Genomic DNA, 17,013 nt, shown 5'->3' with positions numbered 1-17,013 from the left:
GGAACAACAACGTGATCGAACCAACGTTAATTGGACTCCCATAAAATCTTCATCCGTGTCTCAATGTTCACCTAAAGGAAAAAAAAAACGTGGATACTCACTGTGCAAGAGTAAAAAACAGTGTATCGTTTTATTAAAACATCAAATACGACGACGACGAGGGGGGCGGGGGGTTGGGAGGAATTAGGCTACATCGAAATTCTTTTTTTCTAATTATGCGTCTGTTTTTCTTTCTTTTTTTCTTCTTGTTTTTGTTTTTCTTTTTTATTTATTTATTTATTTATTATTTTCTCGATGAAATATGAAAACACTCGAGTTTGTAACGTGGCTGAAGTGTAACACAAACGAGCACGAATTAAAAAGAGAAACAACGAAGGGAGCAGGCAAATATGAACGAAGACAATTGAATAATGACCTTCGTCATATCCTTCGTACTCTGTTTGTAAAAAAATGAAGAGAAGTACATTTTATTATTGAATATTATTCAAATAAAATCAGGCCGAGTTTCATTTAATTTCATTATTTTTATTATGCACGAGTGTATCCGAAATTTGGATTGGGGCAAGTGAGATTCTACGTTGTAAAAATAAATTCAAGTAAAGAAATAACACGTTTGAGAAATTAAAATATGTTAGAATCAATATTGACATAATTAAATTAATTAATTAAATAAATGATTTCTTTTAAATTACCTCTTGAAAAAATAATTTCGAATATAGTTGTCGATAATATTTAAATTACTTGTTGTTATTTGATCATCCTAACAGTTCGACTGATGAAAGGAAACTAAAACTACGTAAATGGAAATAAATCCGCGCGGTCGTAGTAATAATACAAACATTGACCTATGCGATGTTTCCAACAGACACGCGCGCAGGAACGAAAGAATTTTGTTTATTGAAAATTAATCTGACAATGAGACAATATTACTCGTAATACAATCCCACGGAATTTGTAAAATACTCGATTGTATCGAATAGAAAAAGAAAAAACTGTTACTTTTTTAATCGTTCAAATTATTATTTTTACTTGTCGCGAATCATGGAACACTTATTCGGATACACTTTGCATATTTAAACGTCGTACGTTTATGAGATCGTTCAAATGTCATATAATAATAGCTAAAGAAAAAAAAAATAAAAAAAAAATTCACCGATACGTAAAAATAAGGAGAAAAAAAAAGAATCTTAAAAGAATCTTACCTGGTGGTTTTAAAGGTACGATGTGCGATATGGCTGATGGCATTCGCGATAAATCCGTAGGTTCGAGACTATGACTACGTGTACGTTCGAGATTACTAGGAAGATCGTTTACACGTAAACTCAATTGTCTTTTAAACGGAGACGCTTGATTCAATTGAGTAAAACCCCTAAAAGAGCCCTGTCGTTCTAACATAGAAGGTGTGGCATGGGGTCTCTCAATAGCGAAGGGGTTGTACACCTGCTTCACCGGAGGAACAACATCTATAATAAATCCAAACAAACACGATAATCAATACCACATGTGAATTATCCTTTCATTCTTTTTTTTTTTTGTTACATTCTAAGAAACCTTGAATACAGGGTGTTATTCGATGAGTGTTATTATTTCAAATAATTTGTATCATTAAAATGGTCTTTCTTTTTTTATATCTGTGAAAGAATTGTTTGTGTCTCATTTAAATGAAATCGAATATTGTTTTCACAATTTCAGCAATCGAAATTTGTTTTCACAATTCGTCTCGATGCTATTCGAATTTGTTTTTTTATTTTTCAATTGGATAAAATTAAATGTTATTTTTATAAATCACATTTTAATCGATAATTTTCAAGCTATTGTTTTTTTTTTTTTAAATAGAAGAATAATAATAATAAGAAGAAGAAGAAGAATAAATCACCGACCTACAGGACGCTCCCGCGTATCCTGCAATCTTTCGGTCAAACTTGGTTGCCTGAAGCTGCCACTTCTCGTAAAGGTCGACGTCTTCGAATCGAACGTCATCGTTACACCGCATTCTTTGTCCCTACGTTGCTTTCTCTCCAAGCACGCAGCAAACGCACATCCAACGGCATGACTCAATCTTTCACCCTGCGCCAAGAATATTATTTTCAATTAAACAAACACCTAAGTGGAAAAATAAAACATACCAAAAATATTAAATTTAAATATATTTTTATCCGATTAATACGAAAATAATCTACCGTAATGAATAATTTTTCTTTCTTTTCTTTTCGAATTAATTTGATTTAAATTACAGAAATCTGTTTTATCTGTCATATGTTTTGCGTTCATTAAATATATATTTATAATATATTCTGAGAAAGAAAGTCTGATACGTTTGATAATTTCATAAAAGAATACGTTGATTCCGACCGAAGGAAAATTAGGAAAGCCTCGAAAATCAATCCTATTATTATAAATGATAATATAGATTTCTGACGTACCGACTCTTTTAACGCCAAAAATCCATGACACATCCACCGCCTGGTTGTACCATCCCTACAAATATAACTGAAACCCTTTTCGTGATTCCTATCCGGAGCACAAAACGATACTTTTTCTATCGTTTGATCAACGATCAATCCTTTTGTTTCATCTTCGACTACACGCAGTCCATCACCGGAAACATGGAGGACTGCACGAACCGGCCTTCTTCTGGAATTCTAAACAAAACAAACAAACAGAAAAAATGTGTTAAACAAATATGAATACTTTTAATTTAATATTCAAAATTAATTGAGATTCCCTAAACAGGAATTATTTTATTCCACTATTATTATTATTATTATTACAATTAATCATAAATAATATTTTTCGTTCGTTTTAAATCAAAGCTATGAAATGATGATTAATTGATAAAATATCAAATAATAATTGAATAAACATTTAATGTGTTATATTTCAAAAAAAAAAATAAATTATTCCTTAAAATATTAAATATTATCACGTAAATTATACTAACCCTAAGCACCTTCAAGGCCTCCTCGCAAACTTGCATTCCTCTCGACTCGAAAACCTCGACGCATCCTAAATACTGTAATCACAAGGGGAAAAAAAATACATAGAAAGATATATAAAACATACTAATCGATAACATTCAACAAAATGTTATCTATTATGTTAGAAGTTTCCAATAAAAAGAGAGAAAGAGAGAGAGAAAAGGAAAGAGGGGGGGGGAAATGTTGATCACTTGGAATCATTTGATAATAAATCTCAATTTATCAGATTATAATTATCTCGAGGATCGTTTAAACGAGCTAAAGAACAATAATAAAGTCATCTGAAGAAGCCAATTTGTATCAGATCGATCACACTTGGGTGTCACCCTTATTTTAACTCCCGATGAAACGACCAGATGGCGATAAGGAATATTCCAAGAGTTTCAAGGTAGAACCCTTTCGTATCTAATTACGAGTATACTCTCGGTTTATCCTCTTAGAAAAAATCCCAACAACAATATATAAACTAAATGATACTTACTTTAACGTGAAAAGCGCAGGTTGCTGAACGTACTGCACTTTCGTCGTGTTGCCATTGGTGTGGTTTACTTGATTCCGGTACGTGAGGATCTTTTCGTCGTCTAAAACTGTCCCGAAAACTTCTTCTTAGCCGGTCCATCCTTTTTCCCGGCGATCTCTCGCGTTTCTGTAATTATTTAAATAATAAATATTACGTTATTTTTCATATTTTATTTATTTTTTATATCAACGAAAATATTTCGTACAAAATATATACACGTAAACATGTTATTTGTGAATTTTTTCATTGTTTTTAAATGTTTCTCTTTCTTTTTTTGTTTATTATTTTTTTATAAATACCTTGACAAATATAATTAACAATATTTTTAATTTATTATAAAATTCCTTTTCGGGGATCGGTTATACATATAATATAAATTTAAATTAATCGGATTGCTTAAGTTTGAAATAAAATTGATCTGACTTAATACGTGACGACGTTAAGCTAATCCAAGAGAAAAATTATTCTAATTATTCGTACAGTAATGCAATGCATCAGGATAATAATAATAATAATCGTTAATTATACCGTATTGGTATGCGTTCGTGCAAAACATTTCTCTCTAAGCTGCGGTTGCTCAATCGTGAAAGTTTATGAATAGATTCTAATATTTTCTCGAGTTTCAAGCAGGATTATACAAGGATCGGTTCTGTATAATCTGAATTCGTATTAAATCGATATCAATGACAAATATAAAATCAATCATATCAAAATCATTGAAATATTTTCTAATTCTAAATTAATAACAAAATGAAATGAATTTGTACGAACGTTTAAATGATCAAATTTATTTTGTTCACGATCATAAACACAATTTACTTACGCGAACTTTCGATAAAATTCTTTCGAGGAAATACATTTTGATGAGAATTCAAAAGCAGAAAGAACCAAAAGAAAAAAAAAATAAGACAGTAACCCAGACAACGATCCTTCCATCGAGATAAAATGAAACTTATGGAAGGATCAGAGCAGCAAGAGAGTGAATTCTTCCCAGAGGACTCTGAGAGAAGGGACTCTCTGGCTGATGAGTCGTTAAGACCCTAAAAGGTTTGGAACCTTGAGAAAATGACCGGTGTACGAGAAAGGCAGATTCTACTAGCAACGGTCCTTGTCGACTCGAAATATATAAAAAGCAAGCAAGCAAGCAAGTAAGCCTCTGTGATCGAATCTTGAGTCTGGTTCCCAAAGAAGAATCTTTTATATCGCAACCCCACCTCAAAATCTCCCCTAATTCCGTACACCAATCTTCTCCCCCTTTAAATCGGTACCCCTAAGAGCCTAACCGTTGGGATCAAGAACCTAGACGTGCTGAGAAACATTCTCCCTTTTACTTTTTATTTCTTTCTTACTTATATTTCCTCCTCCTTTATCACCCAACCTTTTGTTAGTTTTCCTTTTATTCTACTATTTCTTATATTACCTTTTCATTTTCCTCATTTTTTCACTTTATTCATAACTAGGACATTTTTGTTTTCTTTCTTTCTTTTTTTTTTTATTCTTCTTTTCATTCCTTTCTCATTTATGGAAAATTATTTCATTCGTGACAATCTAGTGGAATATTCTAGTTTCTTTTTTTGGTTATAAGATCGTAACAAAATATTCATATATAGTTATATAATTAATTGTATTATATTATATTATATTATATATAATGTATATATAATTATATAATATATTATATATACACAATACAATATATATATACAATATATATAATATATAATTGTATTATAGACAAGCAACTAACCTAAAACACAACTAAGTACTGAAAAATTTTAATTCCGAGAACCAGCTGGACTCGATCTCACGCCGCTTAGTTTATTTTGCACTTAGGCTACGGATTTGATCAACCTAGCTATCCAAGACAACCATATAATTGTATTATATTATATATAATGTATCATTTCACGAATATGTTTATATATTCGTTATTTAATGAAAGAAAATAATTGGATTACTTGTGTTTCGACACTGATACCCAAACAATTCTTATTTCTAAATAGAAGTAAGTATCTCAGGTATCTATAAGATGGTAAGAAAAATATTCTGTTGGATTAAACTACTCTCCCATAAAATAAATCCGTTTAGGATTGATTATTTTCATTGTAGAATGTAATCATTTGAAAATGAAAATTGTTCGAGAGAACGTTTGCATAGTAAGAGATCGATCACGAATAGCTAAAGTTATTTACCTGTCTTGCGAAATTCCCTTGGGCATCACGTAATGGATAAGCAAATAGGCCAACTATAGTTATATCTATCTCAGCTGGTTTATGCTGGAGATAACCGACACCAATTCTATCTGAATCTTGTAACAAGTAATTTGTCGTGGTGTTAAATTTGCCTTAACGTCCATTCCATTATTATTCTTTCATAAAATCTTATGAATATTCAAGAAATTCAAAAAAGAAAAAATAAAAGAAAGAAAGAAAAAAATATAGGAACACCGCACAACCTCATAGTGATCCCTTTTTTTTTGTTGTTCGATATCATTCACAGACTGCATGCGTGTGACATGGGAACTCAATAATTTCAGGGGTGAATTCTTTTTCATATACGATTCATTTATCGATCCCGGTTTTCCTACCTGAATCAAAAATTCATCAAAATTTATGCTGTCAAATTCTCGTTAAAGTCTAGTTTCACTAAACATTTTCTTTTTTTGTTTTGTTCTCTCAAAACCTTATAAACCCTTAGGATCAATATTTAGAATTAAAAAAAAAACAGATCTCTAGCAGTCCTTCCATTAATTTCACTCATTAAAATCAAGAATATAGTAATGGGGTAGAAAAATAATGGGAAGAAAATAATCTCGCTATTTCGAGAATGTTGTTGGATCGTTTTGCGGATTCAAATTAACGCGTTTAGCCCTGAACAAATAATTCTCGATAATACACAAACGTTCGCACAGACGCACAGACAGACGCACAGACAGACAGACAGACAAACAGACATACACACAGACAGATATGTATTTACGTAAGTATAAACTATACGTAGAAATCAACGAGAAACGAGGATATATTTCTTTTGCAAGGTTGCAATGATCACTGAAGAGAAGAAACTCAACAAATTCTTAAATCCCAGCTGCTGTTACTGCTGCTTCTGGTTGCTGGTTGATACTGAAACTACTGCTGCTGCCATAACGCATGTCCCACTTCTCTTGGTACGTTCAATTGTGGGTTTTTTTTTTCGTATATACCTCTCGTAAAAATAAGGAACAACGAAAATAATCCCACCCTCTATCTCTATATATATGTGTGTATACGTGTGTCTGTGTGAGTGTGTGTGAAAAAGATAGGACGATATCCGTGACGGTACTCGAATTGTCCAACTCTTGTTACCAATGAAAAGAACCTCATCGCTAATGGTTAAAACGTGCGAAAGTAAGCACTCTCAACCCAATCGGATTACCCTAGCTATTTACTTAGCAAAGTAATAGGCTTACCAATGCATCAGAGTAAAATGGTCGCGTGTATACCGTCATTCGACTATTCAAAAACGAATTCTACATCTCGAAACGAATCTACTACCTACGAATTCAACCCCTCTTCTACACACTCCTCCTCCCCCCACCCCGACCACACCCCCCCTGACCCATAAAAAAGAAGTACTCTTCGCAAGAACTATCATAATCGGTCGTTCGCTAATAAACACTTGGAATTCGTTCGTTTGAAACATCTGAAACCATTGACACTACTTTATATTGCAGAACGCGTCGGTTATACTCGGTTTTGACCGGCTAATATTATCGTTCAGTACGAACTCAATTGTATTATATATGTGCTTTTATTGAAGTTATTTTATAAATACTTCTAACTTGGATGAATCATATTTGGAGTTATATTAATTATAAATTATATTTGGATTTTTTTCTCATTTTTTATATATCGTTGTTCAATTAATATAATTTGTGTCTATGATTGGAATGATTATTATTATTATTGGTTAATATAATAATAATTAAATAAATAATTAAATTAATTATTAAATAAACATTTTATTTATTATATAAATAATTTATATATTAATAATTTATTATATAAATATAAAATTATTAAATAATAATTTTATTAATAAAATTAATTAAAGAAATAATTAAATAATTAATAAAAAAAATTATTATTATTATTGGTTAATATAATAATAATAATAATAATAATATTAATGAGATCAAGGATCAAATTTTTCTGCACGAGTATACGATAATACGCCTAATTTTATCTATATATGTGTGTGTGTGTGTATGTTTTATATTTGAAATCATATTACAATTATGATTAATTTTGAGAAAAAAGAATTGCAATAAGCTACGAGATACAAAGGTGTAAAAAAAAATTATAATCACCGTCCATGAATTTATACTCGCATATTTAGAAACGTTGAAGAATATTAGAAGACTCATACGAGTTTCTTGGTAGATGAATTTCAAGAAACGATCAAGGAAGGTACGGCACACGTTCATTAGCAATTCTAAATTCGTTTCTACTAAAGGAATGTGTACAAATTAAAAGTATAAAAAAAATAACCTTTTGACTATTATACCTAAACGTATAGTAACACGTTTTAAGATAAATAACGGTTTTTTTTTGTTTTTTTATATGATATTATTCATTTACATAGGAATCATAAATATTCCATTACAAATTGTTTGAAAAACTTGAAAAGAAAGCAATTATTTGTTACAAACAAATTATACGATTATTAATAGTTAAAATATACTTTTTTTTTTCTTTTTTTTATTGTTGAAATTATTTATTTTCGAACGAAACTTGAATATTTACAATATACGTCTAGCATTTCGGTTTGTAAAAAAAAAAAACGTTTTCAATTCGACAAATAGGAAATAAGTATCGTTGAACATGTATAAAAGAGAAGATCGAGTCGCGTCGTTGATAATTTCGTTCAATCGAATTACGTTCCTACACTTTGAGTGACTCCCCTCTTTTTATCTACTGTATGCTTTTATGAGGTATACATGCATGTGCACCTATACATAGGATAGATATAACGAAGTGCTTTATTAACGTCTACTATGCAATGCACTTCACTCAATACGACGAACGTAATACTATTAATTTCAACTCGAATACGGCAAATTTGAGTTATGTCGAAATTTGATTACCAAAATTATGCGTCAGCACATCCTACAATATATTTTTTTTCATCTCGTAATATAATAAAATTATTTTAAATAAAAATCAAACATTCTATATAATATATTTTTATATATTATAAAATTTTTATTATAAATTTTATAATATTTTATAATTATTTTATAATTATTTTATTATAAATTTTATATTTTATATATTATAAAAATATAACTCTATATAATATATTTTTTCTCTCATTTCGTTTATTTCAAAATAATTCTTTTTTTACTTTTTTCTTATTAGTGTTTAAATAAAGAAATAAAAAAAGAAAAGAAATTATTTACGTTCTTCCGGTGTCTTCTTTCAAAAAATTCGAGAGGAGTTCAAACACTTTCCTTTTATTCGAACTTCATTTATGAGTCACACATGCAGTGTGACTAACGTTCGAAGAATTTCAAAGATAATACTTCTTAAATATATTACAAACAAACGAAGAATATCTACGATATTTCATTGATTTAAAATCAATTTTATCAACATTCATATGTAGAAAATATTAATTATCGAAATTGATTGAAATAAAAATGATCGATAACATTATATATTATTTAACATCGTATTATATGAAAATAAATAAATATTCATTTTATTTGTGTCCCGTAGTATCTGCGAAATATTTGAGAAAATGAAAAATGTAAATTTACAAGATCCGATTTATGATTAAACAACGTGATTTATAATTCATGAGAATTATTTCTTTTTTTCTTTTTGCCTCGAGATAAAACATATACATAGAATATTTCTTATAATTCCTTGTTCATACGAATCCTTCGAAGCAACTTCTCGAGTACATATGATAATAGCTTCGAACACACGACCTTCGAGTGTGAAAGGAAAGATGGCGAATGGGGAATGTGCATCTCCATGGTGTGATACGTGTGTCGGATGCAAAACCATACCAAGAGCGTGTACGTCAAACGTTGCCGGGTCAAAAAAGCGTAGCAATTTCCTGTTACAGTTGAGAGACCAAAGAGAGAAAAGAGAAAGAAAGAGAAAGAGAACAAGATATTCACAGATCAAAAGAGAGAGAAAGAGAAAGAGAAAGAGAGAGATACAAATTTGTTTCGTAAATCACAATTAAACGCTCTGCATAACAAGATTCTCAATGCTTTTAATTAAAAAGGACTACCATTTGATCTGATACCAATTATAAAACATTTATTGAGTTATATATATATATTATATATTTTATATTTATTTATGAAAAGACTATCTAACTTTATCAGATACCAATTATAACACACACACATTTATTTGATATTTATACAATATTATATTATAATTGATATTTTAAGATATATATATATATATATATATTTTTTTTACTATATATATTTTATATTTATTTATGAAAAACTATCTCACTTTATCAGATACCAATTATAACACACACACACACATTTATTTGATATATATACAATATTATATTATAATTGGATATTTTAAGATATATATATATATTTTTTTTATTATATATTTTATATTTATTTATGAAAAGACTATCTCACTTTATCATATACCAATTATAACATTTATTTGATATATATACAATTTTATATTATTATTGATATTAAGATATGTATAAATATATTTTTTTATTATATATTTTATATTTATTTATGAAAATAATTTTATTAGAAAACCCTATTATTTTATTTGATAACAATTATAAAACATTTATTAAGTTGCATATAATATATGTAGGATTCGTGAAAAAATTGGGCCGTTGGACCGACTGGACCGGGGGGGACTCGAACCCGGGATCTTTCGCTTTCCGGGCAACTGCACCTTACCCATTGAGCTATCCAAGGCTCACCGTCCAATTTCCTCATAAACGCCTATTTAAATTTGGCTTGGAGGTGCTCGCATCCCACATATATTTTAATTTTTATTTAATTGTATATATATATTATTAATAAAAATTGGCAAGAATATTGCTTACCAATGAATTCTTACAATAAATGAAATATGTTTTGTTTCTGTTTGTAAAAGAAAAAAGAAATATCGGGAATATAAAAAGAAAAAAATGGAATAATAACACGAGAGAAATGATAATCAAGGGTGAATAATAAAGCGATCTAATAAAATGATTTTCGTTCTGTTATTAGTTTGAATTCTCTCGTTGGATGCTTTTCATTCGGATAGAACTGATTGAAATTTTAATTGAACGGCACTTCTGTTGAATTCCACGAAAACAAGGGGAAATTCACAAACTTAACAATCCCTCTTAGTCGAGTAAATTCTCAGCACCAATTCCAACCCCCTCCTCACCTCCTCCTCCTCCTCCTCCTCCTTCATGTCCTCCTTTATAATCGTAGAACCATTGTTTTCGTTTCATCGCAACGTTGAGTTATCGTAAAAGATTTCTGTACGAAACCACACCGGTTCTTATCCTTTTCCACAAAAACTCGATTAAAACAAAATTATTCTCTATTTTTATCAGATTGTTTTCGATAGTCGGTATTTTTCGCCAGAAATTCTTTTTTTCAAAATTCGCATTTGATCATTCGTTTAATTTGACAAAAACAAAAATAAAAAATGTTTAAAATAAAATTCACGAAAATTTAATTACTTTTTTCCCTTTGCAACGTTAACATTCATTTTTTCGGTTAACTTTTGTCAGTTTGTACTCATTTACGTGTATGAAAAAAGGAAGAAAAAAAAAATAAAGAGATACGGATAGAGGAAAGGGATAGACTAGAGGAGTGAAGGGGGAAGAGGGAGAGGGAAACCTGGGATAAAAGATAGGACACGACGCGAAGATATAATTTGCATTTAAAATGTATGCTACGTAGAAAAATAACACATTCGTACCGTTCAGAATTTCAAATAGTTTTTTCTAACCTTGCGCGTAAAGTTCACTTTGGTAAAATGTTCTTCTGAATTTTTTTTTCTTTCCTTTCCTTTCCTTCCTTTTTTTTATTTTACTTATATATTTTTGTTCTTATCTCTAAAATTTTAAAATAAAATATAAATATAATAAAAAAAGTAAAATATAAATATAAATATAAAAATATAATTTTATGCAATTTGAAATTGATTGAATAGTTTTGCGAGATAAACAATCTGTCAATTAATTTTCGATCTTCCAAGAGTTTTCTTTCCGATTGACTGACACGAGTTAATTTTTTTTTATCCTCTTCTTATTTTTGCATAAGTGTAGTGTGTAACGTATATACATGTAAGTGTGTGTGTGTGTAACAGTAAATTGTCAGAACAAAGATCTTTCGAATCTTAACATGGTTAGCTAGCTAGCGATGACCTAGAAAAACACCTTAGGTGAAAGCACCTTCGTTTTAAAATAAGCCCTAAAGCAATAACGTTAAGACAAGTTCGTTGACCGTCACTCGAAACTTAGGGGTGCGGCAAATATATTTTAATATTCGCATTAATTCTCTTCTCTTCTTCGCATTTTTATTTATTAAAAAACAAATTTTCGGTAATAATCTAATGTTATTTTAAAAATATTTATAAATCATTTGAACGTGAAATACAATTTTTCTCGTTTCAAATATAATCAGCGTACGTATAATATTATAATTATAATATAAATAAAATACAAAATATTCTCGCCAAAATGTTGCCATTAGAATTGAAAAAATAAATTAGAAAAATATTCGAGCGTTTCAATGTTCAATTTATCGAGCGTGATCAAGTTTTATTTTTGAGCAATGTCAATTTTTAACAAACAAATCAAACCAAGATTCCTAGATTAATAAATCCAAAGTTATTCTGTCAAATAATTGAATAATCAAATTTGCAAATGATTTATAAAAATAAATAAAACATGTACCCCTGTATCAGAAAAAAAAAAAGAAAAAACCTCGAGATTAATTAAAAAATATCTCTTTTCCCAATTAATCCCTATACTCTAAATAATACAAACAAAAAAGTATATCCCAAATAAAAAAATAAAGAAATCACTTGAATCTCATGTTTTGAAAATAAACTCATACATATCTGAATGTGTTGCGTGTACCGTAAAGAAATTGAAATATAATTCTGAAGTCACTTATAACCGAGCAAAACTATTCAGAGTTGCAGTACCACCAGCAAAAGAATATGAAAATCGTCGTTACCTGAAATGGCAACGCGAGTAGTCTCTCAGCGTCCAATAGCGTGAGCACCTACGAACACGTTTAATCCTTTCACTGCGACAGGTGTTCCGTATGCGGTAATGTTTTCTGAATATGATCGGAACACGTAGTTATACGAACGCCGATAGATAAATAGATGAGATAAAAAGATAAGAAAATGAGATATGGAAAAGGAGAGATGAGTAGGATGATGAGAATGAGGATCAAAAAAGTAGGAGGTGGGGAAAAAAAAATATATATGCGAACACGTCAACGCAAATAAATATAAATGTAAGAGGACAAAGCACTGAGACTGGGATGGTGTGTCCTCAACACTCATCTGCATACATATGGGAGAATCTATGTAGTATCTTGCAACATGATTCTCTCAACGTCGACTGCAAACGTTAACTCAATTTCGATTTCAGTTGCTGGCAAGTAATGGTATTAGCGTAGACAACGTTTCAACCCTTTTATTCCAACCCCACCCTCCCTCCCTCCTCGTTTTCTAGCGGATTATGTCATTTTTCTTCAACATACGATCTCTATCTATCATTATTAACCAAGAATAATGAGATAAATCTGACACGATGAATGATAGATTATTCTTCAAGACACCGGATAAATTTTTCAACATTTTTTTTATCTTCATTTTTTTTTCATTTATTTTTCTTTTTGTTTCCAAACCAAAATTTGATCAAAACGAATCTTTTATTTCGGTTTTTTATTGGATTGATATGAGACGATTTCGTAGGTGTGCAATTGAAATTGTTTGAATTTATTTTTGATTTATTATTATTTCTTCTTCTTCTTCTTCTTTTTTTTATTATTATATTTAACTCGATCTTCCGAGACAAACCTTTTTATCATTTTGATGACCTACTGAAGAAAAAAAGACGTGACACATGCGGGTGCATTAATCAAGAACAAAAGATTGATATTTATCTTCTTGACCTAGAACGATTTAACGATAGTTCACCGTTCGCATAAATCATCACGAAAATATCACAATATTACATTTGATTTCTCGAAGAATTCTAATAAAAATCCATTACCAACGTAAGAAGAGAAATTCTGACAAGGGGAAGAAAAAAGGTCAAAATTACGTTTTAAATAAAATACTTTAAAATGACAAGTAAGCCATTTAAATTGTCCTGTCATTCGAATTGAAAGTATGCATAAGTCCGATATTTTAAATACCAGCAATAACATGTCCTTCCCTTTTGTAGCTACTGAACTAAAGGACATCGGCATACCACTGGTTATCCTTGAGTTCGATCCCCTCGTTTCGCACTAATGCTCACAACTACATTCAAAATTGTGCTTGCATTTTATTTGTGTAGATGCACATAACTTACCTACGTTCGTGTATCTTTACGATGAGTTTTCCAAAATTATACCACGTGGTCTGTTTACATAGATATATGTGTGTATGTGTGTGTGTGTATGTATCAATATGTGTACGAGACATGTTTCTCAATTTAGATACAATCCGTTTCATTAACTAATTGCTTGTTGAGAAAATAACATGTATGGAACTACCGAACACACAAAAGTACCTTTCACGGTAATTATTTTGATTATTTGTAGAAAATTCTCTATTAACTTTAAATAACATTTTATTCATCGCTAAATTCGGTCAAGAACATTATAATTATATTATACATGTTTTTTTTTTCCTTATTTTTAATTATAAAAATAAAACCCTGTATAATATAGTTGTGAGAAACAATAATTATTCTCAAAGCATATTATTTATTATCACTGAAACGAGTTGAAGTTTCGAATAAATTTAATTCAAAAGATAATATCAGACTTATTTTAATATTATAATAAAAAAATTACTGTTTATACATTTAGATATGAAAAAATAAAATATTCGTTAAAAATTGACCGTCAAATCTTGTTTTTTTTTTTCTTTTTAAAATGTCAAAAGCATAATTTTTTTCCGTATTAACATGCGATCTGAATGACAAAAGATTTGTATTGAAGTTAAAAAGAAGTTGGCTTGAACACACGCGGAGAGATTTCTCTCGTCGTGAAAAACCTGTTTGAACGCTTACGTGCGTCAACGTTCGAGTGACTTAACTCGTTCGAAAGTGCCGCTACTTCTTTCCTTTGAACGAAATAATAAGTTTATAGCAGTCAGACATTCGTGCAAAACCATCTCTCTTTTCTTTCATTTACAAAAGAGAATAAATTATGTATAGTAACTGTTGTGTTTTGTTGTTTATCTTATTCCTTAACTAATTTTTTTAACAAACTTATGGTCACGATTAACGAAAACGTGAGATACTAAAATGCATCTTATATACTATTAAAATGATATATATATGTATATTATACATGTAAGTAAATACTAAAACCTTGAAATTGAGTTTTCACCAATGAGAAATAAGAAATAATTGCATTAGAGTGTGTTAATCGATCATTCAAATATTTCACACGATCGAGATAAGAAATGAACGGTGTACTTGAACGGTTATATATATAACAGATGTGCGTAAATTATTTATATACTTAGTTATATATGATTTTTCTCGTTTATCAAAGTATCCACGAGAAATAACTTACGATGGGAAAGTGTACAGTAACGTTCAAAAATATTCAATACATTCTACCAATAATACTAATTCAATTGACACAAAATTATCGTTTGATCGTTTATAAATCATCTTTGGTATTTTTATTTATTTTTTGAAGTTATACTTCTTTTGGCACGTTGGGGAAAATGTAATGGGAAGTGATTTTGTTCCGAGCGTTTAGAAAAACGACACCATGAAGTTTGTCGGTATTTACGACGCGAGGCAAAGCGATTTCAAGTATTCGGCATGAAGTTGTCTTCTTTTCTTCCTCCCCTTTTTTTCTCAAGCGGGTCACCCATCCAAGTACTAATCGTACTCAGCGCTGCTTTACTTAAATGATCGAGCGGGAACCAATGCTATCACAGCGCCATGGCCGTTGACGCATAAAATAATTCGATATATCTCTCTTATATTTAGTGTGGACTGATATCTATATTATGATATTTTATTATTCTTTCTAATATATATAATATATCGATAATAAATTTAAATTAATAATAATAATAATAAATTTTTTGTTGTTAAGTTATTTTTGAGGTTATTGAGGTTATGTTCGTTTTGGTACGGCAAAGAAGTATAACTTCTTACGTGCGTACATAAGTACACACACCAGTTTTTTAAGTTATTTTTTTTCTTTGAAGTTTTTTTCTGAAGTTATTTTTGAGGTTATTGAGGTTATGTTCGTTTTGGTACGGCAAAGAAGTATAACTTCTTACGTGCGTACATAAGTACACACACCAGTTTTTTTTTTTAAACGTATACAATTTGTTTTCTTTTTTTCTTTTAATTTATTTTTATCCATAATAAAAGTCATGTGAAATAATAATTGGATAAAGTACAAATTTATAAGAACCAATTAAGTGTGTAATATTTTTGAAACTCACTGTATTATTTATCTATACACAGACACATAAACACATACATATCTATTGAAATGAAACGAACATGGTAGAAAATCATCCTACTTAATTATTCCAACAAGTAATCCCGATGACATCGCGATCGATTATTTATTACGGATGTTAGTGTCTTGTTATACAACGTGTCGGTTAGTTGATTAAATTTTCGTGACAATGCGTATCAAGGTATTACAGTTAAAACGATATTAATCAAGTTAGTAGTTCCCTTCGAAAAATCGATATACTAATTAACGAGGAATTCGCATGTTAAATTCCAGAATTAATAAGTATCGTTGTTCCAATCAAATATATTTCTTACTTTATACTTCATACTTATCTCGAATATTATCTTTCTTATTTATATTGTATGTTATACAATTAATCGCATAAAATATGATGTATCATGACGATTTCCAATGCGCAACTGTTTTGAAATTCTGATTAATCGAACGACGAACATGATAACAGCACCACCTACCGATTATTTAATAACTGACCTACATTGTTATAGTATCTTATTTAAAATCATCATAAATTACATTCCAAAGTTATTGGATGATATAATATATTTTTATTATTATTTGTAGAAATATATATATAATTCATTATATGGATTAAATTAATATAATACTGAATAATCAAACGACAAACACAGATGGCTAATAATCAAACGACAATAATAATTAAAATAATTTAATAATACAAACTCAATTATTCACATATCTGTTGTCTTATGTTTGTTAATACGTTCCCTTACACGTGTATTATTATTTTCGATACACATTAATCAACTATTCTG

At 29.5% G+C, this 17,013-nt stretch overlaps 1 protein-coding gene across 4 annotated transcripts in view; it reads right to left on the bottom strand.

Moving 5' to 3' along the window:
• Window positions 1-17,013, bottom strand: part of LOC122522667 (protein numb) — a 69,910-nt gene that overhangs the window by 2,847 nt on the left and 50,050 nt on the right. For 3 of the 4 annotated variants that reach the window (XM_043643958.1, XM_043643959.1, XM_043643956.1), the window contains 6 exons: window positions 3,460-3,624; window positions 2,942-3,013; window positions 2,424-2,642; window positions 1,881-2,067; window positions 1,203-1,463; window positions 416-436 (listed from right to left, as the gene is read on the bottom strand). In XM_043643958.1, the coding sequence (XP_043499893.1) occupies window positions 416-436; window positions 1,203-1,463; window positions 1,881-2,067; window positions 2,424-2,642; window positions 2,942-3,013; window positions 3,460-3,597 (898 nt within the window). In that variant the 5' untranslated portion in view covers window positions 3,598-3,624. The remainder of the gene's footprint in view (window positions 1-415; window positions 437-1,202; window positions 1,464-1,880; window positions 2,068-2,423; window positions 2,643-2,941; window positions 3,014-3,459; window positions 3,625-17,013) is intronic. The other variant, XM_043643957.1, reaches the window with a different exon arrangement.

Source organism: Polistes fuscatus, unplaced genomic scaffold (assembly GCF_010416935.1).
Source record: "Polistes fuscatus isolate 324 unplaced genomic scaffold, CU_Pfus_HIC Scaffold5, whole genome shotgun sequence".
Classification (NCBI taxonomy): Eukaryota; Metazoa; Arthropoda; class Insecta; order Hymenoptera; family Vespidae; genus Polistes; species Polistes fuscatus.
This window is presented reverse-complemented; position numbering and strand designations above follow the sequence as displayed.